This window comes from Sparus aurata, chromosome 4 (assembly GCF_900880675.1).
Source record: "Sparus aurata chromosome 4, fSpaAur1.1, whole genome shotgun sequence".
Taxonomy (NCBI): Eukaryota; Metazoa; Chordata; class Actinopteri; order Spariformes; family Sparidae; genus Sparus; species Sparus aurata.
The window spans coordinates 38897292-38923860 of NC_044190.1; the positions used below are offsets into that span (position 1 = coordinate 38897292).

Genomic DNA, 26569 nt, shown 5'->3' on the forward strand with positions numbered 1-26569 from the left:
ATGGCCTCAGATTTGGAGGTGCTGATTCTCATCCCAGCCGCTTCACACTCGGCTGCAAACCGCCCCAGGACATGCTGGAGGTCCTGGCTCGAAGGAGCCAACAAGACCACATCAACCGCGAAAAGCAGAGAATGAGATCCAGTGGCTCCCGAACCAGATCCCCTCCGGCCCGTGGTTGCGCCTAGAAATTCTGTCCATAAAAATAATGAACAGAACCGGTGACAAAGGGCAGCCCTGCCGGAGTCCAATATGCACTGGGAACAGGTCTGACTTACTGCCGGCAATGCGAACCAAGCTCCTGCTCCGGTCGTACAGGGACCGTACAGCCCTTAACAGAGGGCCTCCGACCCTGTACTCCCGGAGCACCTCCCACAGAATGCCACGAGGGACACGGTCGAATGCCTTCTCCAAGTCCACAAAACACATGTGGACTGGTTGGGCAAACTCCCATGAACCCTCGAGCACCCTGCGGAGGGTATAAAGCTGGTCCAGTGTTCCACGGCCAGGACGAAAACCGCATTGTTCCTCCTGAATCCGAGGTTCGACTATCGGCCGAATTCTCCTCTCCAGTACCCTTGAATAGACTTTCCCAGGGAGGCTGAGGAGTGTGATCCCCCGATAGTTGGAACACACCCTCCGGTCCCCCTTTTTAAATAGGGGGACCACCACCCCGGTTTGCCAGTCCAGAGGCACTGTCCCCGACTGCCACGCGATGCTGCAGAGACGTGTCAGCCAAGACAGCCCCACAACATCCAGAGACTTGAGGTACTCAGGGCGGATCTCATCCACCCCCGGTGCTTTGCCACTGAGGAGCTTCCGGACTACCTCAGTGACTTCGGCTTGGGTGATGGATGGGTCAACCTCTGAGTCCCCAGCCTCTGCTTCCTCTATGGAAGGCGTGTCAGTGGGATTGAGGAGATCCTCGAAGTATTCCTTCCACCGCCCGACGATGTCCCCAGTCGAGGTCAACAGCTCCCCACCCCCACTGTAAACAGTGTTGGTGGAGGACTGCTTCCCCCTCCTGAGGCGCCGGATGGTTTGCCAGAATTTCTTCGAGGCCGACCGGTAGTCCTCCTCCATGGCCTCCCCGAACTCTTCCCAGACCCAAGTTTTTGCTTCCGAGACTGCCCGTGCTGCCGCACGCTTGGCCTGCCGGTACCTGTCAGCTGCCTCAGGAGTCCCCCGGGCCAGTCGGGCTCGGTAGGACTACTTCTTCAGCTTGACAGCAACCCTTACTTCCGGGGTCCACCACCGGGTTCGGGGATTGCCTCCGCGACAGGCACCGGAGACCTTACGGCCACAGCTCCGGACAGCCGCGTCAACAATGGAAGTGGAGAACATGGTCCATTCGGATTCAATGTCCCCAGCCTCCCTCTGGATCTGGTCAAAGCTCTCCCGGAGGTGGGAGTTAAAGATCTCCCTGGCAGAGGGTTCTGCCAGACGTTCCCAGCAGACCCTCACGATACGTTTGGGTCTGCCAGGTCTGTCCGGCTTCCTCCCCCGCCAGCGGATCCAACTCACCACCAGGTGGTGATCAGTTGACAGCTCAGCCCCTCTCTTCACCCGAGTGTCCAAGACATACGGCCGGAGGTCAGATGACATGACCACAAAGTCGATCATTGATCTCCAGCCTAGGGTGTCCTGGTGCCACGTGCACATATGGACACCCTTATGCTTGAACATGGTGTTCGTTATGGACAAACCGTGACTAGCACAGAAGTCCAGTAACAAAACACCACTCGGGTTCAGATCGGGGAGGCCGTTCCTCCCAATCACACCCCTCCAGGTAACACTGTCGTCGCCCACGTGGGTGTTGAAGTCCCCCAGGAGAACGACGGATCATGCTAAAATGTGAAAACTAATTTGTGTTAAATTGCAAGAGAGTCATAGCCCATACCAAATAACTCCACACACACACACACACACACACACAAACACACACACAAACACACACCGTTACTCCCGAACACACACACAAACACACACCGTTACTCCCGGTGTTAGGTTACCACCACACCATATAGGCCTTAATAATGCAAAATTATTTTTATTAATCGGTAGAACACTTGATTCTAAAAATATTCGGTAGCTGCAGCCCATAACACTATGCAACATGCATTAACATTTCCATTCAATGTAAAAGTCTTTATCTAGAATATCAAAGAATGAAGATTTGCTCACTAATAATGTAGTCAGGAAATTATGACAAGTTAAACCTGACTTACCCAGGAAAGAGAAATGCAAAGGTAGTTTACTGAGAGGAGTAATGGCACCAGGGTACATTGTGGCTGTTGCTTGTCTCTTTGCCCTTACAGGCAGTGGCGTCCTGTAGGACCGGGATCCGTCATCGTAGGTCAGACTGATGTTCGTTTTCGGGAAGTCCTCCACAACCATCTCAAATGCAAAAGCTTTGCTGTCGGCAGGGGCGGAGCGGTAGTTTAATGTGCAAGAGCCCTGTGGATGTGAACAATTACTAGTTAAGTTAGGCATCAATCAATTCATCAATTTGTTTCCTCATACCTTGTTTATGGATTTGTTGACTAACCTGATCTAAGTCGAAGCCGGAAGGTGAGGTGCACGAGCTGCACTCCACAGATCTGATACTTCCATATCTGCATCGAACGTTGTCACCATCAGGATCAAACGACGGCAGTTTGTATGTCTGTGGACAGTTTTGGGGCACTCTTGAATAGAAACATTAACAGTTAGAAACGGTTTCTGCAAAGTTCGTCGGCCATGTTTGACAGTTAGGTACAGTGACACCGCAAGAATAAAACACACACAGAACTGCAGTAAAACCAGGAATTTGTTAAAGTGGAACTTGGATGAATACACAACTGGAAAAAGGTAAACTTGTCTTAATCTTGCGTGCACATTTTGCCAAATGACACAAAACATGTCATCTGAAGGATTTTTGAGCCGCTATGAGCCACAGATTGTTGTTCTACATTTTGTATGTGAGCATCCACAGACAAAAAGTGTGTAGTCCGATCAGGCGTTTCACCAAACACTCAAATCAACAATCAAATGTTCAATCAATTAAAGACAGTCATTTTTATGTGATTGTAACATATTGTAAATTGTTCTGCTGGAAGATCTTTTGGTCTGTAGGAAACATTCCCTGTAAAAATGTATCTCCCACAGGTTCTTTAACAAAATTAGACTAGACTAGAGACTAGTGATTAGAGTTTAGCTAATCTGTTTCATGCTCACTGCAGGGAACTTACCGGAGGGAAGGTAGAATGGCAATGTCTGGTGATCTGTTTGGTTTTCCAGTATCAGATCTTATTCCCAAATCCACAGAAGTCAGTGGAGACCAACTGCTTACATGGTTTCGGTTTGAGACCCAACAGCAGCTGGATGCCCTGGTTTATGTTGAAATAATACTCTTGATTAATTGTGTGCAACTGGGTGACTAAAAGCAGGTTTGATGACTAAGAGGAAGCTTCACAAACTTCACTTAATAAATAAAGAACAGCAACAACAATATTAATCTGATTTAATGAAACAAAAAACTCACCTCAAATCAAAAGGTTTGTCACTTGTGACTCTTCTTGTTGCGACCGTCTCAGTTTCGCACCATCGCCTGTTATATCCTACAGCACTGGGGTTGCTGTCGAGTGTGCCTCTCCGATAACTGGTTCTACTGCCACAGTTGCCGCTGTAACAATTCCAGTTGAGTACGAAATGACATCCAGTGAAGGTTTCCCGGCTGCGAACGTCAATCTGTGGAAAAAGATGAGATTAAGCAACTGTGCAGTTGGAGATGGTTCCTCTGCTGAAGCTACAGAACTGTTTAAAAAAATTAATTTCTTCATATTTCGTAAATGTAATGTGATCTGTGTTAACAAGGGGGTTCACCAGAGGTGACAAGTTCACTGCCTGAGGTAGAAGGAGTCAATTTCAGAAAACCTAGAACATTTATTCATCATTGTTAAAAGTGTCAGCGTCATCATCAGTGTCAAAATGGTGACCAGTGAGCTGCTTCTTCATCTTAGGGAAGATGTGGAAGTCTGTGGGGGTCAAATCAGATGAGCAGGGCCATCAGCACTGTGGACTGTGGGGCTGACTTCAAATTTTCAATTACCTGAAGGCTGTGAACTTGTTTTGATCATTTCAGAGCAGATGTTTTTCAAATTAGAAAATCAATAATATTGCAATATGTTGATGAAGTCATTGTTTGAATGTGGACATAATTAAGCAAAAAACAAAAACAAAAAACAAAATACTGATATTCATCGTCTTGAAACTTATCCAGTTGTGATTTGTTACATTAAGACAATTATATTTTACATTACATGATTTGATGTGTGGTGTTTACATCTGCCGTCTATCTGCTTTCATTCGCAAACATTTCAGGAGCAGAAATCCAATAAAAATAAATCTACTTTTTAAAAAATGTTTTCTTTCTATTTGTCTGAAAGATGGAAATTCTCACCTGGGGAAAAAAATGAAAAAACAAGACTTACAATAACGATTCTGGTAAAGAATAAAAGGTGCAACATAAGAGAGAAAGATGAAAACAGCCTATGTTGCAGATAGAGGATCATAAATCAGTAAATGTGCATAAATAGTAAAAGTGTGAAAAAAAACAACAGCTTTGAGTACTGAACATGAACATGCTGAAGGGAATAATGGCTGATGTTATCTCATGTTCAGATCATCCTTAAGGAACATCCTTATTATTTTCTTTAAAAAAAAAGAATTTGAGGTGAGAGGACGTTCCTTTTAACAAAGTGTTTTACAAGCATTTTTTAATCAAAGAATGTTTTACAAAATAATATAATTTACTGTCCTACGTTGACGTAACTATTGTGTCTTGAATGTGGGAAATCAACAAAGCTATTTGGAGTGAAAAACTGAACACAAGAGTATAATTGATAATAATTAAGCCCTCAGAGGACAATCCATATAATTTTTTAGTTGTCTTGTCATCAGCTCTTACTCTCAGATGTCAAGAATTGTTTACGCACAGTTGCTTTACATGTTGCGCCAAAACCGAGAGACATTGGCTGTCAAAACTTCCTTGAAAAGTGAAAGAATATTTTGGGTTGCTTTGGTATGCAAACAAGATCTGTATCAGTGGGATTTTTATTGTTTCAGAGTGGAAGATATTCATCCTAATTCTGATTTTCCTTCTGAGAGAAAGTCTGAATTCTGACTTTAGGCTCAGAAATCTGCAGATAAAAGTAACTCTTTTTTTCTGTAGCCAAAATCCTTTTCTATGGTGTGAAAAAGCCTCAAGGACATTTAAAAAAATAAATTTGAGTTCTTGAGTTCTTCTTACTCTAATTTTATTTGTCCCAAGAGTTCTGCAGAAATTTTTTTTTTCTCCCATTTATCACAGGTGGTCTTAATTCTCTTCTGCAGAATAACAACAGCAATAACAATAATAATAAAGTGATAAATTAAATTCCCACCTTGTCTGTATTTCATGATATGTCTCATTGAAAGTTGAATCACTCACCCTGTGGGAGCCATCAGGGTTTTTCCCTTTGTAGGTGAAGGTCGAGGCTGAACCATAGTGATGTGATGCCGAGGCCAGCGAGACCAGGAGCGGCAGAAGCAGGATCACCAGTGTGGAGGCCATGATGCTGCAGACTCTCCTCTGTCTCCAGATTTGTCACATGCAGGGTTTTTATATACCTGCTGGAGAAACTGACAAGCAGTCATGCAAGTTGAAAGGTACAGTATGTGCACTATGTTAGCCCAGCTGCAAAACCTGTTTCATTCATCATGTCTCAGTTAGATAGATATACTTTATTGATCCTAAGCTGGGAAATTCCGTCCCATAAATGAGAAATCTGAGGCATTTAGCTTTCTGTTTCTTTTCTGCTGTTTCTCTGCTCTGACCTGTTTGAGGGTTAGGATGTGAATACAGTGATGCAGGAATGAGTCCTAAAACCCAGAAACCAGTTAGCGATTTTGCACGTCTGGTTCCGTTGTCTCAAAGTCTGAGTTCTTTAAAGGAGTCATCACCTGGTTTTTTACATATCCAGTCCCTCTTGGATCGCTTTGGATCAATTCTTAAAACTTATTAGAAAAAAAAAAAATCAAAAAAATCAAACATAGAGCTTGTTCTGACACTTTTTCATAAGTGACTGTCAGGTAAAATCTTTTTTTTTCCGTCCTACTTTTCACACTCGTGTTTTACATGTAAGACCTGAGTTTTAATGCTGGCGGTGACGATGTATGGCGTGAAAATGACAGAGAAATAAGCAGATTCTGCGTGCTCACTCTGGCTGAGGACGGCTGTGAGCCGATGCTTAATATGCAAGTAGCCTCCTGTGGTAACGTCACCACAGGAGCAGAGTCAAAATCTCCTGCTTTAGGAACGCGCACTACTGTGCACTATTCCTATTCGGAAAAAGAGCCAAAGCAAAAAAAATAAGCCACTTTCAAACTCCAGCTTTTCAGGCAAGTTTCAACAGAGGTCCAACACCAATATGCATGATTTAACGAGAGAAATTGCGATTTCCGAGTGATGACTCCTTTAAAAAAAAAAAAATCAGTTTATCAGTGTGGTTTCAACACCCTGAAGATATTTACATTTTTCTTTCACATAAAACACATCATTAAATGTCTTAAATGTTTGATTATAAAGCTCTAGTTCCCACAACAACAAGTGTGTCCAGGATCATATTTTACCATCATCTCTTGCACAAACCCAAATGAATAAAAAAAGTGTTATTATTCTCATATTGGACACTTTTTACTTACATAAGGTTTTCAGGTCTTCACATTCATGCATCCAGCAGGTTTTATTCACTACTGAGATCTGTGCATTTCAACTGACAACATATTAATACTTCAAATGTAGCATTAATAACAATCCTACAAACTAACTGAAGTCAGAGACTTAAGCATGACAAACTTTAGCATGTTCATAGCGATACCTTACATTTTTCCGCATCATTCATTTGCGTCAGGAAAACGAGCCAATGAAAGCTACTGAAATTTGGTCCAAGACAAGACAAACAGTTCAAGTTCAGAACCAACCGACATCTTGACGGACCTGCGATTGTGTTTTGAATTCATAATGCACAGGGATGCAGTCTGGTGGTTGCTGTTTTAAATGGAAAATGTCAGGTACTAAGCCTGTGCTTAACATACAAAAGACAGATGAAACACACAAGAAATGAAGTGAACATGAATGTTTCTGAACAGAAGTTCTTCGGGGCCTTCCTGAGCAGTTCTTCCTGCTGTCAGGGTCCCTGCCATCACGGAAAAGTGTTGCTAATGGAGTGGGGAAGGGGTTGGACTGTGTCAGTGTTTGGGTATGTGATGCGTGTCAAGTGGAATCAACATGACTGTCAGGAAGCCAAAGTTTCACAGCAGAACATTGCATTGAAAGAAGACGGTAGAAGTGAGAGATAAGGAAGTGCAGAACGAGATGCCAAACTAGTTTTGAGGTCGTTCTTTTTTTTTCTGACCTAGTTAATTTTTCAGCTGTTTTGCTCAGGTGTCTCAGGGATGATTGATGAGATTGAGTTCATTCCATAAAGGTGCAGGGTTAAAAACCCTGCAAAGTTCAAGCTAATAACATCTGTGGTATTTCTGTTTCAGCTTATTCAAATTTGCAAGTCACATATGAGCCCACACGACCGGAGTGGCAATTGCTGCCATCCAGGAATGTGGATTTGAACTTGTCCCACGAGGCGGGTTGTTTTGTATAATTTGGCCACCTTTTTCCAGTGATGGCAGGGCCACTGAGCTGAAAACAAACACATACTCATGAGTGTCAAATGTAGTAACTTTCTCAGAAGTTATATCTGATGCCAAGAAAATACAAGAAAAACAAACACATTCATCAGACCAGTTTGTCCTATTAGTAACTTTTAATTTTTCTAATTGCATTTGTCGGAGGTTATATTTTCGTGCATGTTTGTTTGTTGGTTTGTCAGCAGGATTACACAAAACTTACTGAAGGTATTTTCCCTAAACTTGGATGGAGGATGGGTCATGGTCCAGAATAGACCCAATTAATTTTTCAGGTGCAGATCTGGGTGAAGGGACGGATCCAGGAACTATTCTTCTCAGTTTCTTTAACATTTTGTGCATTTTTTAACACTTTTCTTAATTTCTGTGGAAGTAATGAATAATCATGTGGATCCAAATTAAAATTCTAGAAGATTTGAATATAATTGATCTGATATTGGATTAGGCTTGATTGAATTGAAGGGGACAGTTGGCAGTATAAACTCTGCTGAGTTCAATTCTAGTCCAGTCTAATATAGGCAGCAATGCTTATTTCAGTTCTTTTCTTATTGTGTGGCAGATTTCAGTGTCTTTTAAAGGGGCTCTATAGAACAATTTGTAGCAATCTACACATATGAATCACTTCTTTATCGGACATATTGTCATGGTTCAGTGCATTTTATATCATGTTTTGATTGTTGTTGTCATAGTTCTGTGTCTTGTTGTGTCTTATGGTTAGATTCCTTGCCCTCTTGGGTCCTTTCAGTGTCTCCAAGTACCAACTAGTATCAACAAAAACTGAAAGTTCCTCGTAGTCAAAAGAAAAATGAATTGCCAACTAGACTTTGATAATTTTATTGTTTTCAGTTTTCAACGAAAATGTATTTGGTTCTGGCTTAATTTGTCTTTCCTTTCCCTCTGCAAAGTGAAATATTGATGACACAATGATTGTTCTTAAGAAGCTTGACATCAGAATACTAGATTAGCTGTTTGGTCATATGTTACGGCGGGGTTTTTCTCTAGACTCAACTGCAGAGATTGGAGGCATGAAGTCAGGGTGTAAAAAAATGTATTTTTGCAACAGCCTGAGGATGACAAGCTGATGAGAAACAGGTGCGCCTTTCCACTGCTGCAAACACCGCTGCTACGCCCACAGACAAACACACAGGGAACGGAGCAGGGGAGTGCAGGGGGTTCAGCCGGAGGGTTCAATGGGCTGGAAGAAACAGGTTTAAGCAATCACACATGAACGGATGGGTGCACCTTGAGTGCTGGAGGGAGTTTGAGTCAGGCCACCGCAGGCTTGATCATTTTGACTCACTGAAATACCTCAAATATACCTGGGTGCCAATTTATAATAGTCCGATTGGAGGGAAAGATACTTAGAAGAAAGCCACACTTTCTGACGCGGGGTGAAGGTAGGGGCTGGTTTGCAGGGTTTATCCACCAGGTTTGGGCCTGCATAGCTGAATGGAGGAGGGCAGAACGGGTAGTCTGCCAAAACTGGCAACACCCCTGCAGTTGGTCCTGGACAGATGGAACCACCACATTAGCTTACTACTTGGACACGAGGGAAGCTTGAAGCCAGTAGCTGCCATGAATGCCGACTAGGGCTGTGCCAAAATATCGATACTACGATATATCGCGATATTTCGTCTTGAGGTACGTTATCGATACACTGGTGCCAAATATCGATATTTAAAAATGTAAAAAAATGAAATAAAAAAAAAAAAAATGTTTTGGCCCACCACCACCAGCCCTCTTCGGAGGACAGCTTTATCTTTATTTAAACATAGGTATACAACCAAATAAAATTAAAAAAATGGTTTAAGTACCTCTGAAACCCACACATATAAATATTTAATGATAGTTGTAGTCAGTATGTGTGTTAAGAAGAGACATTGTGCAATATACTCTTTGTTTACTTGGCTGTCATTCATGTGAAATTGAATGACAATGTTTTGTAATTCCTGTGAAATGGATTCAGTGCAGTCAATAAATTCTGAATTTCTTCAGTGACACAGATATCGTGATGTATCGTGGATGAAATTTTTTGCGATATATCGATTATCGCAGAATCGCTGTATCGTGATATTATCGTTATCCTGTGCAAAATATTGTGATATTATCGTATCGCGAGGTACCTGGTGATACCCAGCCCTGATGCCGACATACCTGTAGCAGAACTGACCAGGGAGTTGTGTGCGTATTCCACCCATGGAATATGAGTGGACCTGGAGACGGGATGTCTGGCGATGCCGATTTCAAGTCCTGGTTCGCCCGCTCAGTCTGCCCATTGGACTGTGAGTGATTGAGAGACAGAATGATGCATCGATCGCCTGGCAAAAAGCTCTCCAGACCTTGGAAATAAACTGCGACCACCTGTCCATAGGGACCCCATGGAGCATGAAAACATGGAGGACTAGCAGGTTAGCGGTCTCTAAAGCAGACAGGAGTTTAGGCAGGGAAACATTTTACAACTTTGGAGAATCTGTCCATAATAGTCAGTATAGCTGTGTTACTTTCAGAGGGTGGCAGACCTGTGACAATGTCAACGACAATGTGGGACCAGTGTCGGTGGGGCACCGGCAGCGGTCCTAGCAGATCTGCGTGGCCACGATGGGAGGCTTTGCCATGGGCACAGATGGAGTAGACAGAAACAGACTCCTTGGTGTCAGCGTATACTGAGGGCCACCAAAAATGCTTAAAGTTGAGGGATAAGGTCATTTGAAAACCCGGGTGACATACTAATTTAGATGAGTGCCCCCACTGGAGCACTTGGGACCTGGTAGAGTCCGGGGCAAACATACAACTCAGTGTAAGGTCACTTGGTGGAGGTTGAGAGTGCTGAGTCGTCAGGATGGATCACTTCACAACCCACCTGGCTGCAGCCACCATACACTGGTGGGGGTAGGATGAGTTCATCAGCAATCTCGTTATTGGAGATGGAGAACCGACGAGAGAGGGAGTCGGGCTTGGTGTTCCTTGAGCCGGGGTCGTAGGTGAGGGTAAAGTGAAAACGACCCGGGAACAAAGACTAATGGGCCTGGTGAGAGTTCAGCCACTTGACCTAGTGAAGATGGGGGAGGTTCTCGTGATTGGTCCAAACGAGGAAAGGATGAGCTTCTCCTTCCCGAAATGGTGTCCATTCCCGGAGGGTGAGGATGATGGCTAACAGCTCCCGATTACCCACATCAAAATTTCTCTTGGCTGGGGTCGACGAGAAAAGAGAGCGCAGGGATGAAGATTCTGGTCTGCCGGGGATCGCTGTGATAACACCGCTCCAACCCCTGTGTCTGAGACATCCACCTCCACCACGAACTGGAGACTTGGATCCAATTAGGAAAGGACAAACACCTCCTCAGCTTCATGTGTCCATAGAAATGGAAGCTTGGTTGAGGTGAGCTGGGTGAGAGGTGTAGCCACACGGCTGTAATCACGTTTGAACTGTCGATAGAAATTGGCGAATCCCAGAAAGCGTTGTAGTTGCTTACGGCTCTCCAGTTGATCACCGCCTGCACCCTGGAAGGATCTTTCCTCATCTGTCCCCACTCAATGTAGAATCCCAGGAAATCCACAGATGTCAAGTGGAAGTGTCAATTCTCCGCTTTGATGTACAACTTGTTTTCTAGCATCTCTGGAGCACCAGCTGGACATGATGAACATGCTCCTCAAGGCTCTTGGAAAAGATGAGGATGTCATCTAGCAGGTGTGTTGGTGAGGCCAAAGGGCATGACCACATTTTCAAGGTGACCAAGAGGTGTATTGAAGGCCATCTTCTACTGGTCCTTCTCACGGATATGCACCAGATGGTAAGTATTACATAGATCCAGTTTCAAAAAGATGGTGGCTTGATGGAGTGGTCCAAAAGCCATGAGGGTTGATGGGTATTTGTTCTTGACCGTGATGTCATTAAGTCCTCTGTAATCAATGCAGGGTCGGAGCGATACAGCCTTCTTTTCCATGAAATGAATCCTGCCCCAACAGGTGAGGAGGATGGGTGAATGAGTCCGGCAGTGAGGGAGTCGTATTTACAGATCTCCATGGCATCTTGTTCAGGATCGTGTGAGGTTGTAGAGGCGGCTTTAAAGAAGACTGGCACCAGGAAGCAGGTCGATGTCACAATTGTAAGGTTGCTGAGGTGGTAGTGTGAGTGCAACGACTTTAACAAATGCACACAAAGGTCACGGTTATTAGAGGGGACTGAGATGAGGTCACTAGCTGCTGGAATGGCATGAGTCAACTGATTACAGGAGATGGCAGCTGAGTTAAGGCAATGGCAGTACACACTCCAACTCACTGTTCTTGAACCTGATCAGTCAACAGGGGGTCTTATGTAGTTTTTACCAAGGGCGACCTAGGACTAGTGGAGAGTGAGGAGAGGGGTTTGCAAACAGTTGAACAGTCTCATGATGATTGCCAGACAGGAGGAGGGTCAGCAGGGGGTACATTGTGTAACTTGAGCTGGAAGTCTGCCGTCAAGGGCGAATACATCTTTAGGTTATTAGAGAGTGAGTATGGGAATGTTAGCTTGAGTTACTGTGTCAGAGTCAATACAATTATCGTCATCACTGAGTCAACAAGCACCTGTAATGGGGGAGTCTGTCGAGGCCACGAGAGGGTTCCCTGGAGCTGGATACAAGAGGGGGAGGTAGTGGTGGTTTGGCTCATCAGATTCTTGAACATTTATGGCCTGTTTTTCCCAAATATAAGGCTTTCTGCTATTAAAAGACTAGTTAAAAGGTAATAGATAGAAAAATGCTATGGAACACATTGATTGACAAAAGGACATCAGCAACGAAGAGGCTTTTAAAGGTGCACTCTGTAGTTTTGGAGAAGAAATTCTAACTGAGGATTCTGATATTTACAATATTAATGAGGTCATAATACAAACTCATATGACTCATGTGAATAAACAAGCTGGAAAATAAGTTCCTAGAACACTTTTTGAAGTTAGAAAAGTGGCAGGGTTTATTAAGTTTGTTGGGGCAGAAAAGAAATCAGTCAGAAAAAGACTTTTTTTTTTTTTTTGACATTTATTCCCCAAAACTACAGATTGCTCCTTTAATCAACCTTAAAAATGTTAAAGGAAGAATGTAATGTACGCAGGCAAAAGAAGTTTAATGTCCACTCAAAGTTCATTTGTTTTTCTGTTCATGGTTTATTTCCCAAAAACCAAGCAAACAAAGAACAAAGGAATCCTGCATGCCTCTCCGGCTCAGGTAAAAAACAGAACCTTACCCAAATGCATCATGGTCCTACACCTGCCCTTCTACCTATATAACCTAAGGTACCTATAGCATTCTCAATTCTCATTAAATTCTATGCAAACATCTGGTGAATCTGGTGATATGCTGAGGAGGAATTTGACAGATGGCATATTCAGATATTTGAATGGATTACACACATGAATGAAGATAGATCATACTGTAATACATAAAAGTAGAAACAGTTGTAAGGTTACATTGAATCCAACGACAGTAAACACAACACCTGAATAGCCAGCAGCTGCAGCACCAGCTGTTCATCCTTCATTTTAAGTTTCATTTAACATAAAACTTTGCGTATGTAAGATACATGCATTTGTTTAAAAGTGCATTTAATTAGACACCTGACACCCTTCATCTAAAGCTTCATATCGTCAATCTTAAAAAAACAGATCTTATATTCTGCTCACACAGTTGTTTAACTCTCGAATGTGGGCAGAGGTTGGTATTTCACCTTTGACACTTTGGTTTTGTACATGATCACCGCACTGATCATGCCGACAGCTGCAAGAAGACATCCAGCGATGAAGACCAGGTTCAGGTTCAGGTTCATCACTGGAGGAAAGAGAAGCATAATGTGAAACCACTCTCAAACACAGCAGGCGTGCTGTTAAGAAAACACTCCCTGTTCTCATTACCTGGGCTTTCAGCGCCCTCTGCTGATCTCTTTAAGCGGAGGGGACCCTGGGAAACCAGGTGCCTTGAAGTCTGGGTGACAACCTCTCTCTTTGCGATGAGACGACCACCTGGCTGGGTGGAGTTGATGCATCCCTGTGCACACCTGGTGTTGGGGTTCCCTGCTTCACACATCATGACTGAACAGCTGATGTACACCTGAATACAGGACACGCTGTCATTTAGCAGACATATGTTTCTCTTCTTGTCAAACAACTAAGATAAACAGCTGCCAGACCCCAAATACAAGATCATGCCTTTGGTCAAACATTGTCAACACCGGGTTTGTTAAAGATGGTGTTTCAGTTGTGGTCATCAGATTTGCAATATAAAAATTACACATCAAAAATATATATATAAAGGAGGAAATTATGAATTGGACCTGTTAATTAAGGCATTAAGAGATGATCACAGAGACATTTACAGTCAGTCCCTCCAGTCTAACCACATAATCCATCCCTCACCTGGTTATTCTGACCGATGAACTTGAAGGCCTCCATGCTGAACTTGAACTGTCTCTGGTGGTCAGGGGTGTAACTTTGAAGAGTCGAGTCCACGTTACACCTTATCAGAACAAAGAAAGAAGAAAACTTAACAAATATTCCCTCTGTACACCTTACAAAGGATACCAGTAAAGAGGCAGAGCAGAATAATTTTCTATTGAAGGTATCTACATGATGAGGAAATGTGAAACTTCGACTTTTACATCCAGACCAGTGATATAAGTTTTGATTTTCCTAATCAGATCACAGTTATATTGCAGTAGTGCCGGGGCTCATCACCAGAGTGTCAAATATACATTTTTTCTCATGTCCTTCAGCGTCTCATACAGACTCAGACACTACCCTTTTTCATATGAGGGCTTAAACTGATGCCCCATATGTGACAATATGAGACAGTCAGAGCCTCCTTCACCTGACACTGTATCGTATGCGTCTCACACAGGACCTTCACCAGAAGACCGGGGTTCAACATCAAGGATCTTCTCCTAAACCTATCCAACCGGCCATTTCGTGTTACCTACATGGCAGGAAGGCCTTTCACATATGCTCAGGCCAGATACAAGTATGTGAACACAGGCGTTGTTTTGTTCTGGAATGTGTCACCTAAAAATCATAATGCCACGGAAGTACGAGCTGCAGTTGCTGCGTCACCGCATTGCGGTAGCTTTAGGACAAAACAAAGAGAGAAAGCTAAGCCCTCTGCTTTGTCTCCACACATGCCATGTTTGTTATTTAGTATTTAGTACTTAGTTCATCTGTCCATCCACTGTCTACAATTGGATGGATAGATGGAGTCTATCGCAGCAAACATGCATGATGAACAAGCTCTCACACTCTCATTCATGATGACAGGTGAATTGTTATGTCCTCCGTCGCCACTAGAGGGTGTACTCATACCTACCCATTTTCAATGATGGTGTATTTTGGCCTGGAGTTTGGGTTGTCATACGGTGCAGCGGTGCAGGATTCCACAAACAGCTCGGTGTTGTTGATTGAAGAGGTGGCCTCGATCTGCATGAAAACCCTGCTCCCTATCTCGTACTCCAGAGGGTACGAATTTGGATCCAACATGGTTCTGAATGTGCTGTCAGGATAGAACTCGAACCCGTAGGTAAACTTGCCGTAGCCTTTCTCCCAGACCGTTACGTTCGGCCTGTGCACGGTGAAGCTCTGTGACACATTTCCCCGTTTTGGGTACTGGCAGCAGACCTGCACTTCCAGCAGGTGTTTCCTGGTGATCACATCCGTCCTTCTGTCGACGGTGGTGATTTCATTCGTGAAAATGAGGTTGTCCTCATCTTCCTGCAGAATAAAAAGTCATACACTCAGTCAGTCATCATAGTGCTGAGAAGAGTAGAGAAAAAAATGAGAGAAAATGAACCTGCATTACCTCGATCTGAGTGCCACAGGCATTGAGGGGGATGACAGCGATGACGTGGGTGCTGTTGGAGTGTCTCTGGAGGCTGCAGACGGTGTTGGTGGGGTCATTGAGTCGCAAATGATCCTCACTGAGTCGAGGGAATGAAGATTTCTCAATCTCTACCGTCATCGCAGACTCACTGCAGCTCACATAGGATTTAACTAGGGCAAAGACAAACAAAGAATAATTTGTCAATTATTTATACACATCATCCTGAAGAGCAGCTCAGGAATCACCCGAAGAAAGTGACAAAGAGTTCAAAGCATCATCCTGGCCTCCAAATTCACCAGATCTCACTCAGATGGAGCATGCCTTACTCATAAAACACAGGACATGATGTTGTATATCAACAAGTTTAATAGGAAAAAGATGTTATCTAAGAGGGTTTCAAATAACTTCATGAAATGGAAATACTCGAGTAAAGTACAGGTACCTTGTTACATTCCACCACTGAGCATGACTTGTGTTTGTTTACTTTAAAGGCAACTCCACAGGTTAAATGTAAGTTTACATCAAGTGAAGTATATCCATGGATAGGCTTCAGTTTGTATGAATAAAGAACCCTGATGGTATTTTTGTGTACAATTTTTCAATATACAATTGACGGTTTTGTTTTGTAGCAAAGTTAACAGGAACACAGCACTTAACATGAGTCCAGGTCTTGCAGCTTTAAAAAATGTTCTCTCATGTACACAAGTTACATTGTCAATATTTGACACCTCAACATGGCGTTCAGCATGATAGTATATTGGGTGAAAATACATCATTACAGTTGCAGTTACAGTACAAAATGTTGGTATTAAAGTAACACTTGAACTCACCTTTCTGATCCACAACGTCCACCACAACACACCTCATCTCAGACTGGTAGATCCTAGACCTGGAAAGCATCAGTAAACACTGTTACAACATTTCAACTGAGGAGGATCATGACATGCTGCCCCCTATCTGTTTGGAGTGACCTTGCTAAGACAGGTGGCAAATCTTACATATTGCACCTTTAAAGTCATTATGTTTGTTTTTTTATCTCTTACTTACATGTAAAGTGACAGAAGTGTAAATGTTAAGTGACTGAAACCAGACTTTGAAAGTAAGATGTAGTTTGATTTGATGTAGTTAATTTTGATACAAGTTGTCCTCTGACTTAACCATTTAATGAATTACTTTTTACTCTTTAAATCTTGGCAGTTTAATAAGTTCCTTATTTTTTTGTAACTTTCCTAATTTTCACTTTCTCTCAACTCTGAACTCACCCTGCCATGGCTTCAACAGCAAAGCAGATTGAGAAATAATTTCCCAGTTCGTCCGTGATGGGTGTCCACCTAATGGCAAAATCGCCATTTGTGGTCCTGTGGTTGCTGATATTCAAGGGCCCACTTATCATGATATCAATTATTCTGTATGAGAACAAAAGAAAGAAAACACAGACTTCATTAATCTGATGTTGTTTCACCTGCTGAAATTATAAAAATGTTTTCTCTGCCACATTGATCTCGTTGATTCTTACTTACGTGGCGTATGAAGCTTGTGCTTTGACTTTGATCTCCAGTTCTTTGTTGATCTCTGCTTGGATGTGTTCTCCATTTGCAGGTGTTGGTGGCAACAACCTTGGCAAGTAGAGCCCCTCCTGACATGATGGAGCAGATGGGTCCACTGGAGTTAAAAGAAATCAAATCAAATTTAAATTTCAAATGAAAATTATTCCACCACAATTTCCCGACCAAAGACAAAAGTTAGCTGAATAAATTAAAGGTTAAAAAATGTCAATAATTAAAATTTACAGTTTCTGGTTCAGCTTTTCTGGTGACCACCATGTGTAACATTACATATGAGGATGTTGCCTGAGCTGCAACATGCATTAACGTTTCCACTCAATGTCGAAGTTTTTATCTAAGATATCAAAGAATTAAGATTGCTCATTAATAATGTAGTCAGAAAATTATGACAAGTAAAACTTGACTTACCCAGAAAAGAGAAATGCAAAGGTAGTTTACTGAGAGGAGTAATGGCGCCAGGGTACGTTGTGTGGGCAGCTGTGGTTGTTGTTGTGGGGGCAACTGTAGTTGTGGTTGTAGGTGCAGCTGTAGTTGTGGTTGTGGGGGCAGCTGTGGTTGTGGTTGTGGGGGCAGCTGTAGTTGTGGTTGTGGGGGCAGCTGTAGTTGTGGTTGTGGGGGCAGCAGTGGTTGTTGTTGTGGGGGCAACTGTAGTTGTGGTTGTAGGTGCAGCTGTAGTTGTGGTTGTGGGGGCAACTGTAGTTGTGGTTGTAGGTGCAGCTGTAGTTGTGGTTGTAGGTGCAGCTGTAGATGTGGTTGTAGGTGCAGCTGTAGTTGTGGTTGTGGCTGGAGCTGTGGTTGTTGTGGGGTAAGCTGTGGTTCTGGTTGTGGGGTAAGCTCTGGTTGTGGTTGTAGGTGCAGCTGTAGTTGTGGTTGTTGGCCACCACGAGGATGCGGTTGTTGGCGACCATGCTTGTCTCTTTGCCCTCACAGGCAGTGGCGCCCTGTAGGACCGGGATCCGTCATCGTAGGTCAGACTGATGCTCCTTTTCGGGAAGTCCTCCACAACCATCTCAAATCCATAAACTCTGCTGTCAGCAGGGGCGGAGCGGTAATTTAATGTGCAAGAGCCCTGCGGATGTGAACAATTACTAGTTAAGTTAGGCATCGATCAATTCATCAATAATCAGTTTCCTCATACCTTGTTTATGGATTTGTTGACTAACCTGATCTAAGTCGAAGCCTGAAGGTGAGCTGCAGGAGCTGCACTCCCCAGATCTGATACTTCCATATCTGCATCGAACGTTGTCACCGTCAGGATCAAACGACGGCAGTTTGTATGTCCGTGGACAGTTTTGGGGCACTCTTAAATAGAAACATTTAGAACAGTTAGAGACGGTTTCTGCAAAGTGTGTCGGCCATGTTTGACAGTTTGGTACGGTGAAACCGCCTGAACAAACCACACACAGAACTGCAGTAAAACCAGTAATGTGTTAAACAGGAACTTGGCTGAATACACAACTGGACAATGGTACATTTCTCCTCATCTTGCTGTGTAAATCCACAGACAAATTGTGTGTAGTCCGATCCGGCGTTTCACCAAACACTGATTATCCTGCTGGCAGATCTTTTGTTTTGTAGACATGCTGTAGGAAACATTCCTGGTAACAATGTTTGCAGCCTACGTTTTGCTTCCAGCTCAATAATTTCAGTATTTTTGGGCTTTTTGACAAAATTATCGCCACAATATATCTTTAACGTACTACCACTGGGAGAGCAGGACATCTCTCACAGGTTCAAAATTAGACTATACTAGAGACTATTGATTAGAGTTTAACTAATCTGTTTCATGCTCACTGCAGGGAACTTACCGTAGGAGAGGTAGAATGGCGATGTCCGGTGAGCTGTTTGGTTTTCCAGTGTCAGATCTTGTTCCCAAATCCACTGAGGTCAGTTGAGACCAACCGCTTGCATGGTTTCGGTTTGAGACCCAACAGCAGCTGGATTCCCTGGTATGTGTGGAAAAAATACTCCTGATAAATTATGTATGTGCAACTGGGTGACTTAAAGCGGGTTTGATCTCTAAGACAAAGCTTCAAAAACTTCACTCAGTAAATAAAGAACAGCAACAACAATTTTAATCTGATTCAATGAAACAATAAACTCACTTCAAATCAAAAGGTTTGTCACTCAGGACGATTCTTGTTGAGACTTCCTCAGTTTCACACCATTGCCTGTTAGATCCTACAGCACTGGGGTTGCTGTCGAGTGTGCCTCTCCGATTACTGGTTCTATTGCCACAGTTGCCGCTGTAACAATTCCAATTGAGGCTGAACTGACATCCAGAGAAGGTTTCCCGGCTGCGAACGTCAATCTGTGGAAAAAAATGAAATTAAGTAATTGTGCAGTTGGAGATGGTTCCTCTGCTGAAGCTACAGAACCATTTAAAAATATAATGCGATCCCAAGGGGGTTTACGAGCAGTGAAAAGTTCAGTGCCTGAGGTGCAAGGAGTCAATTTCTGAAAACCTAGAACATTTATTCGTTAAAAGTGTCAGCGTCATCATCAGCGTCATAATGGTGACCAGTGAGCTGCTTCTTCATCTTAGGGAAGATGTGGAAGTCTGAGGGGGTCAAATCAGATGAGCAGGGCCATCAGCACTGTATACTGTGGGGCTGACTTCAGATTTTCAATAACCTGAACTCTGTGAACTTGTTTTGATCATTTCAGAGCAGATGTTTTTCAAATCAGAAAAAACAATAATATTACAATATGTCGATGTTTGAATGTGGACATAATTAAGGGTCGACAAAAAACAAAATACTAAAATATCATCTTGAAACTTCTCCAGTTGCGATTCGTTAGTAACGAATGGGAATAAACGGCGTTACTAAACGGCGTTACTTTTTTCAGTAACGGGTAATCTAACTAATTACTATTTCCATCGTTACAACGCCGTTACCGTTACCGACTATTAAATGTGGTGCGTTACAAACTGAAGCTTATCATTGAAGCTGTTGTCATCCGACTCGGCTCTCAGCCACCGGAGCTGCAGAGCTGTTTTATTTTTCCTCCGGTGAGGGAGGAGGGAGGGGCGAGGCAACCGCATAAGTGATGGTGATTGGCTGTCTAACGTTGAGTGAGAGTTCTTAAGCCAATCAGTGGCAATGTTCGGTTCACACACAAGCCACACACGCACACAGCAGCCTCACACACACAAACTAGCAGAGGTGAGCTGCAGAAAATGGCGAGTCCGGAGGGAAAGTTAACGTTTTCAAAGTGGAAGTACAGTGTTCTGAAGATTGTATGACAGAGCAGGTGCTTTGAGTGGATTCAGCAGCTCGGGGCGCTGACGCGCTCCATCAGGCTTAGTGCTGCTGACTGGGAGAGAGAGAGAGAAGAAGAGACTGAAGACGGTGAGAAGTGTGTTTAGCAGGTGAAGTTGAGTTTGCCACTTTGTTTCAGTTGATCCGCCGTTTGTGGTTCAGTGTACGTCCGGAGAAACGTAAGTTACATTGTTTATTTACTGGATGCATTTTTCATTGTTGTTATATTTTGTCTGTTTATAAGTCTGCTAATTGAGATTATTTCTGGTACTTAAGAGTGTATTTCTAGCAGTGTTAGCTATCACCGCTGATGGTTTAAATGGTCATTAATGTTATATTAATGCCACTGGCTATTTTCTTTGTTGTCAGTTACATATATATGTGATATAATATTATGTATACTACTTCTGTATATGATGTGTCATATTTTTCATGCTAATGATAATTAGATTATAATTTGGGGTGTGTGCTATGGTCAAGCATTTGTGAGCTGTTTATTGATGACTGTTGTTGTTTTTGGTTTATTCCAGAACCACACTCATACCACCTCTGTAAGTGTACACTGTTTACACTGGATTAAAGTGCCATAAAAGGGATCGACTGTTTCCTGCTTGATTCTTCATTTAAGTCTTGGGGGAACATTATAGACTGTGTTCTAACCGACACACACTTTGCGATTACAAATCAGAGAAGCCAGTCTATAACCTTTAAACCTCCATCACATACAGACACTACTTTAATCTCCTTCGTCCACGTCCGTTGTAAGCAACTCTGATCTAATGAAGCATCTCTCAACGGCACACGCTTCTACAAAACTAACACTGGCCAAAAACTCTGTTGCTGACGCTGTTGATGATGATAGCAGGTCAGGTGTGGCTAACGTGAGCTCCGCTAACAGCTTCACTAAAACTTGTGACACAGACTGAGCTGAATGCAATGATAGACAGGTATGTTGTTGAGAACTTGCTCCTGTTATCAACAGCTGACTCAGACTCCTTCAGAGCTTCACTGGTAAAATATCAGGGAGAACAGGAGCTGGTCCGCCATGCAAAAAGACATTTTCTAAATACATGGATGCTGAGTACGCTAAAATGAATGCCGAGCTCAAAAGGGGGAAGAAATAAAAGTAACGCAATAGTTACTTTTCCTGGTAACTAATTACTTTTATAGTGGAGTAATTCCGTTACTAACTCAGTTACTTTTTGGGAGAAGTAACTAGTAACTATAACTAATTACTTTTTTAAAGTAACGTGCCCAACACTGGTGATTACATCTGCCGTCTATCTGATTTCATCTGCAAGCAGAAATCCAATTTAAAAAAATCTACTTTTTTAAAAATGTTTTCTTTCTATTAGTCTGAAAGATGAAAATTCTCACCTGGGGAAAAAAACAAAAAACGAGACTTACAATAACAATTCTAGTAAAAGAATATCAGATGCAACATAAGAAAGAAGGATTAAAACAGCCTATGTTGCAGACAGAGGATCATCAATCAGTAAATGTCCAAAAATAGTAAAAGTGTGAAAAAAACAAATAAAACCTTTTTTCTCAAAACTGTGACTTTTTTCTTTTGAGTTCAAAGTCTGAATTAAAGTGTGTGTGTGTGCAGCTTTGAGTACTGAACATGAACATGCTGAAGGGAATAATGGCTGATGTTATCTCATCTTCAGATCATCTGTAGCTTCCTCATCATTTTCTTAAAAAAAAAGAATTTGAGGCGAGAGGACGTTCCTTTAAACAAAGTGTTTAAAAGGTATTTATTTATCAAAGAATGTTTTACAAGATAATATAATTTACTGTCCTACGTTGACGTAACTATTGTCTCTCGAATGTGGGAAATCAAACAAAGCTGTTTGGAGTGAAAATACTGAACACAGGAGTATAATTAATAACAATTAAGCCCTCAGAGGACGATCCATATTATTTTTTAGTTGTCTTGTCATCAGTTCTTATTCTCAGATGTCAAGAAATGTTTACGCACAGTTGCTTTACATTTTGTGGCTGTGAAAACGTCCTTGAAAAGGTTCTTGGGTATGCAAACAAGATCCGTATCAGTGGAATCTGTATTGTTTCAGAGAGGAAGATATTTATCAGAATTCTGATTTCCCTTCTGAGACAAAGTCTGAATTATGATTTAGAAATCTGCAGATAAAAGTAACTTTTTAGATAATTTTTTTTGTGTGTGGTCAAAATCCTTTTCTATGGTATTAAAAACCCTCAAGGCCATTTTGAAAAATGAATTTGAGTTCTTGAGTTCTACTTTCTCTACTTTTATTCCATCGAGAGTTCTGGAGAAAAAAAACAAATGTATCTCCCATTTATCACAGGTGGTCTTAATTCTCTTCTGCAGAATAACAACAGCAATAACAATAATAATAATAATAATAATAATAATAATGATAATGATAATAATAAAGCGATAAAATAAATTCACACGTCTGTATTTCATGTTATCTCATTAAAAGTTCAATCACTCACCATGTGTGAGCCATCAGGGTTTCTCCCTTTGTAGGTGAAGGTCGAGGTTGAACCATAGCGATGTGATGCCGAGGCCAGCGAGACCAGGAGCGGCAGAAGCAGGATCACCAGTGTGGAGGCCATGATGCTGCAGACTCTCCTCCGTCTCCAGATTTGTTGCCTGCAGGGTTTTTATATACCTGCTGGAGAAACTGACCAGCAGTCATGTAAGTTGAAAGGTATGTGCATTATGTATCAGAACAATAGTCCAGCTGCAAAACCGGTTTCGTTAAACATGTTGTCCCATAAATGAGAAACCTGTTTGATACCTTATTGTACAGCAAGCAGGTTTTCTACATATCATTCAGAGGTGGAGGCAGAGGCATTTAGCTTTCTGTTTCTGTTCTGCTGTTTCTCTGCACTGACCAAGGTGAGGATTAGGACTTAAGATGCAAATACAGGAGGAGGAATGAGCCCTAAAACCCATAAATCAGTTAGCGTTTTTGCACGTCCTTTTCCGTTGTCTCAAAGTCTGAGTTCTTTAAATTGGCTTTTAGCTAAATGTTTGAAATAAGGTGTGTGGTTACCACGCGCTGAAGATATTTACACATTTGTTTCGCATATAACACATTATTAAATGTCCCACAGTTTGATTATAAAGCTCTAGTTCCTGCAACAACAGGTGTGTCCAGGATCACATTTTACCATCTTCACTTGCACAAACCGAATGAAAAATATCATCTATTGTGATGATTCTGTCTCAGTTCTACATATCTCAACGACACTCATCAATCTAATTTCTGTCTGTGAGACCTTGTGAGGACTTTAGTGTCCTCTGTGCAGAATGTGTTGCTCATTGTGCAGCATCCTGAGTACACAACTGTGTGACCATCATTAATGTGTTTGAGTTAATCTGTTAAAACTCCACATTGGTTTAAATGGCTCAGGTATGATCATATGGCTTTTTTTATATTTTTTTTTAGCTTTCAATAAAATACTATATAAAAAACATTTTATTTGGTATACTCCCCTCGGCTGTGTTTACATCCAGAAGCCCCACTCTAAGGGCTGTGGTGGTGGGCTGGCAGTCATACATCGAGCCGACATCCTGGTTAAACAACTTCCACTGCTGAATGTCACCTCATTTGAGTGTGCAGCCTTCTCTCTGGCTGGGCATACACAGCTGCCATCAAACTCCTAAACACAGACCCCACTAATTTTAGAAGAATTTAACCTATTTATTTATTTACTCATTGATTTATTATTTATGACGTACCCATGTGCCTCTTAAATTGTTTTCTGACTGACTGAATGAATGATCATTGTAAGGATTTTATCTTTTTTTTTAATTTTATTTTTTTATGTTTGACGTCTGGAAAAGCTACAACTAAATTGCCCATTTGGGATAAATAAAGTGGTCTGAACTGAACTGAACTAAACTCTTTGAGTGATCAAGTAGGAAGTTTAAGCTAATAACATCTGTGGTATTTCTGTTTCAGCTTATTGAAAATTGAAAGTCATTAACAGTCAAGCCCACAAGTCCACAGCAGCGATGGCTGCCGTCCAGGAATGTTGATTTGAACTTTTCATAATTTTGCCGCCTGTTCCCAGCGATGAACAATTCAGTGTTTGGCCTTTTGACAGTGATGATGATCCTTTGTTCCTCTGCAAGGTTACCAAGGTCAACGGATTAAAAGGCAGGGCCACTAAGTTCAGCTGAATACAAACACACACCCATGAGTGTCAAATGTTTTAACTTAATTAAAAGTTACATCTGATGCCAGGAAAATACAAGAAAAACACACTCATCAGACCAGTTTGTCATATTAGTAACTTTTAATTTGAACTTTAATTGCATTCATCAGAGGTTATGTTTTCATGCATATTGGACTTTTTGATATAGTAGTGAGAGCAGTGGTTGATTGTTATTATGGTTACACATTCTTATATAGTATTCTTGCCATTTTCATAACATAAGACCAACATGCACACATGCAAAGGAAGTTAACAGATCAAAGGACTTAAGTCAGTTGTAATCCAAAAAGTCCAAAATACAAGAAAGAAATAGTCAAGCGACAAAAAACACGAGTACAAGTTCCCAATTAGTTTTCATTTGATCAATTAATTAGTTAATCAACTAATTGGTGCAGCTCTACACACAAATATGAACAAACTTTGTCATTAAATGTGTTATTGATGACATTCAGCCACTAAATAAGAGAGTCATCCCCTCCTTCAATTGCATCATCTTACAATACTGCTGTTGTCGAATCATCTGCCTCCTCGAGTGGCTGTCGGTTTGTGCAAACATTGGCCTATGATGCTAACACTAGCATGAGGCAGTACAGCAGCGCTCAGTAGGAACTGTAGAACGTGTGTTTTTTCCTCCAGAAACTGGCAACTCCTAAAACTCTTGATCGCTGACGAAACACAAATACCACGTGATACCAAGGGCGTTACACTACTGGCTGACAAATTTGTTGGAAGCTGAAAAACAACCAGAAGAATTCATATTGGATAGATGGACACTCGCTCCACCATAGTGACCAATTACAAGAAGTAGGAGGGTGCAAGTGGATAGACTTTAAAAAAGGCCAGCAGAAGCGGAGAAATGTGGTGGCTACTTGTAGATTTACTAAGATCGAGGGTTCGATAGGATTTCTGATAGAGCAGAGGGCAAAGCATTGGGCAGAACTTTGCACCAGGGAGCGGCTGCCTGGTTCGAATACAAGCTTGAGATCTGTTTCAATAAAGATTGCTCTATCATTCCACCCAGCCTTGCCTCCGCAGATTCCTTTATCAACATACTACACGCCGACGCCTTTGATGATGAGAGCCCAGAAACTACACTTTACATCAGAATTCTAGATTAGCTGTTTGATAATATGTTATGTTGGGGTTTTTTCTCTGGACCCAAATGCAGAGATTGGAGGTAGGAAGTCAGAGTGTGAAGAAATTTGCAACAGCCTGAGGAAGAGAAACAGGTGCGCTTTTCTGACTGTGTTGGATAATTAATGTGCCAGGTTTTCTCACCTCCTTCTAACCAATAACATACCAATAACATACCAATTACTCTGGTGGCCTGCCAACCCAAGGTATCTGAAGCATCCTGCAGAGTCGCTTTCCACACCTTTAAATTGCATGTCTACAAACAGCAACCAACAGATCCTTTGTTGGTCTGTAACAAACACACACCCATGAGTGTCAAGTGTTCTAACTTAATCAGAAGTTATATCTGATGCCAGGAAAATACAAGAAAAACATACACACTCATCAGACCAGTTTGTCCTCATAGTAACTTTTAATTTCCCTAATTTCATTCGTCAGAGGTTATGTTTTCACGCATGTTTGTTTGTTGGTTTGTTGGTTGTTTGCAGGATCGCACAAAACCTACTGAACATATTTTCACTAAACTTGGATGGAGAATGGGTCCTGGTCCAGAATATATCCCATTAACTTTTTGGCTCCTCCACTATCTGGATGAAGGGACGGATCAAGGAACTATTCTTCTTAGTTTCTTTAACATTATTAAAAACTTTTTTTGTACATTTCTGGGGGAATAATGAATAATCTTGTGGATCCAAATTAAAATCAGAATGTAGAAGATTTGAGTATAATTGATCTGATATTGGATTATGCTTGATTGAATTGTAGGGGACTGTTGGCAGAGGTATGTACTCTGCTGAGTTCAATTCTAGTTCAGTCTAATATAGGCAGCAATACTTATTTC

At 42.0% G+C, this 26569-nt stretch overlaps 2 protein-coding genes across 4 annotated transcripts in view; both read right to left on the bottom strand.

The window, feature by feature from the left end:
* Window positions 1-2146: 2146 nt before the first annotated feature.
* LOC115579674 (uncharacterized) lies at window positions 2147-5610 on the bottom strand. The gene is made up of 6 exons (XM_030413254.1): window positions 5468-5610; window positions 3521-3726; window positions 3228-3365; window positions 2546-2684; window positions 2282-2454; window positions 2147-2150 (listed from the first exon to the last, which is right to left on the bottom strand). Exons 1-6 carry the CDS (start codon window positions 5588-5590, stop codon window positions 2147-2149), a joined length of 783 nt encoding a protein of 260 aa, XP_030269114.1. The 5' UTR covers window positions 5591-5610.
* Window positions 5611-12839: 7229 nt separating this feature from the next.
* Window positions 12840-26569, bottom strand: part of LOC115580671 (uncharacterized) — a 39250-nt gene continuing 25520 nt past the window's right edge. The window contains exons 7-13 of one of the 3 annotated variants that reach the window (XM_030415247.1): window positions 16817-16960; window positions 16385-16443; window positions 15534-15724; window positions 15045-15445; window positions 14105-14204; window positions 13604-13799; window positions 12933-13520 (exon numbers count right to left, since the gene is read on the bottom strand). In XM_030415247.1, the coding sequence (XP_030271107.1) occupies window positions 13384-13520; window positions 13604-13799; window positions 14105-14204; window positions 15045-15445; window positions 15534-15724; window positions 16385-16443; window positions 16817-16960 (1228 nt within the window). In that variant the 3' untranslated portion in view covers window positions 12933-13383. Of the gene's footprint in view, window positions 13521-13603; window positions 13800-14104; window positions 14205-15044; window positions 15446-15533; window positions 15725-16384; window positions 16444-16816; window positions 16961-26569 lie in introns of all 3 variants that reach the window. The other 2 variants (XM_030415248.1, XR_003983899.1) reach the window with 2 other exon arrangements.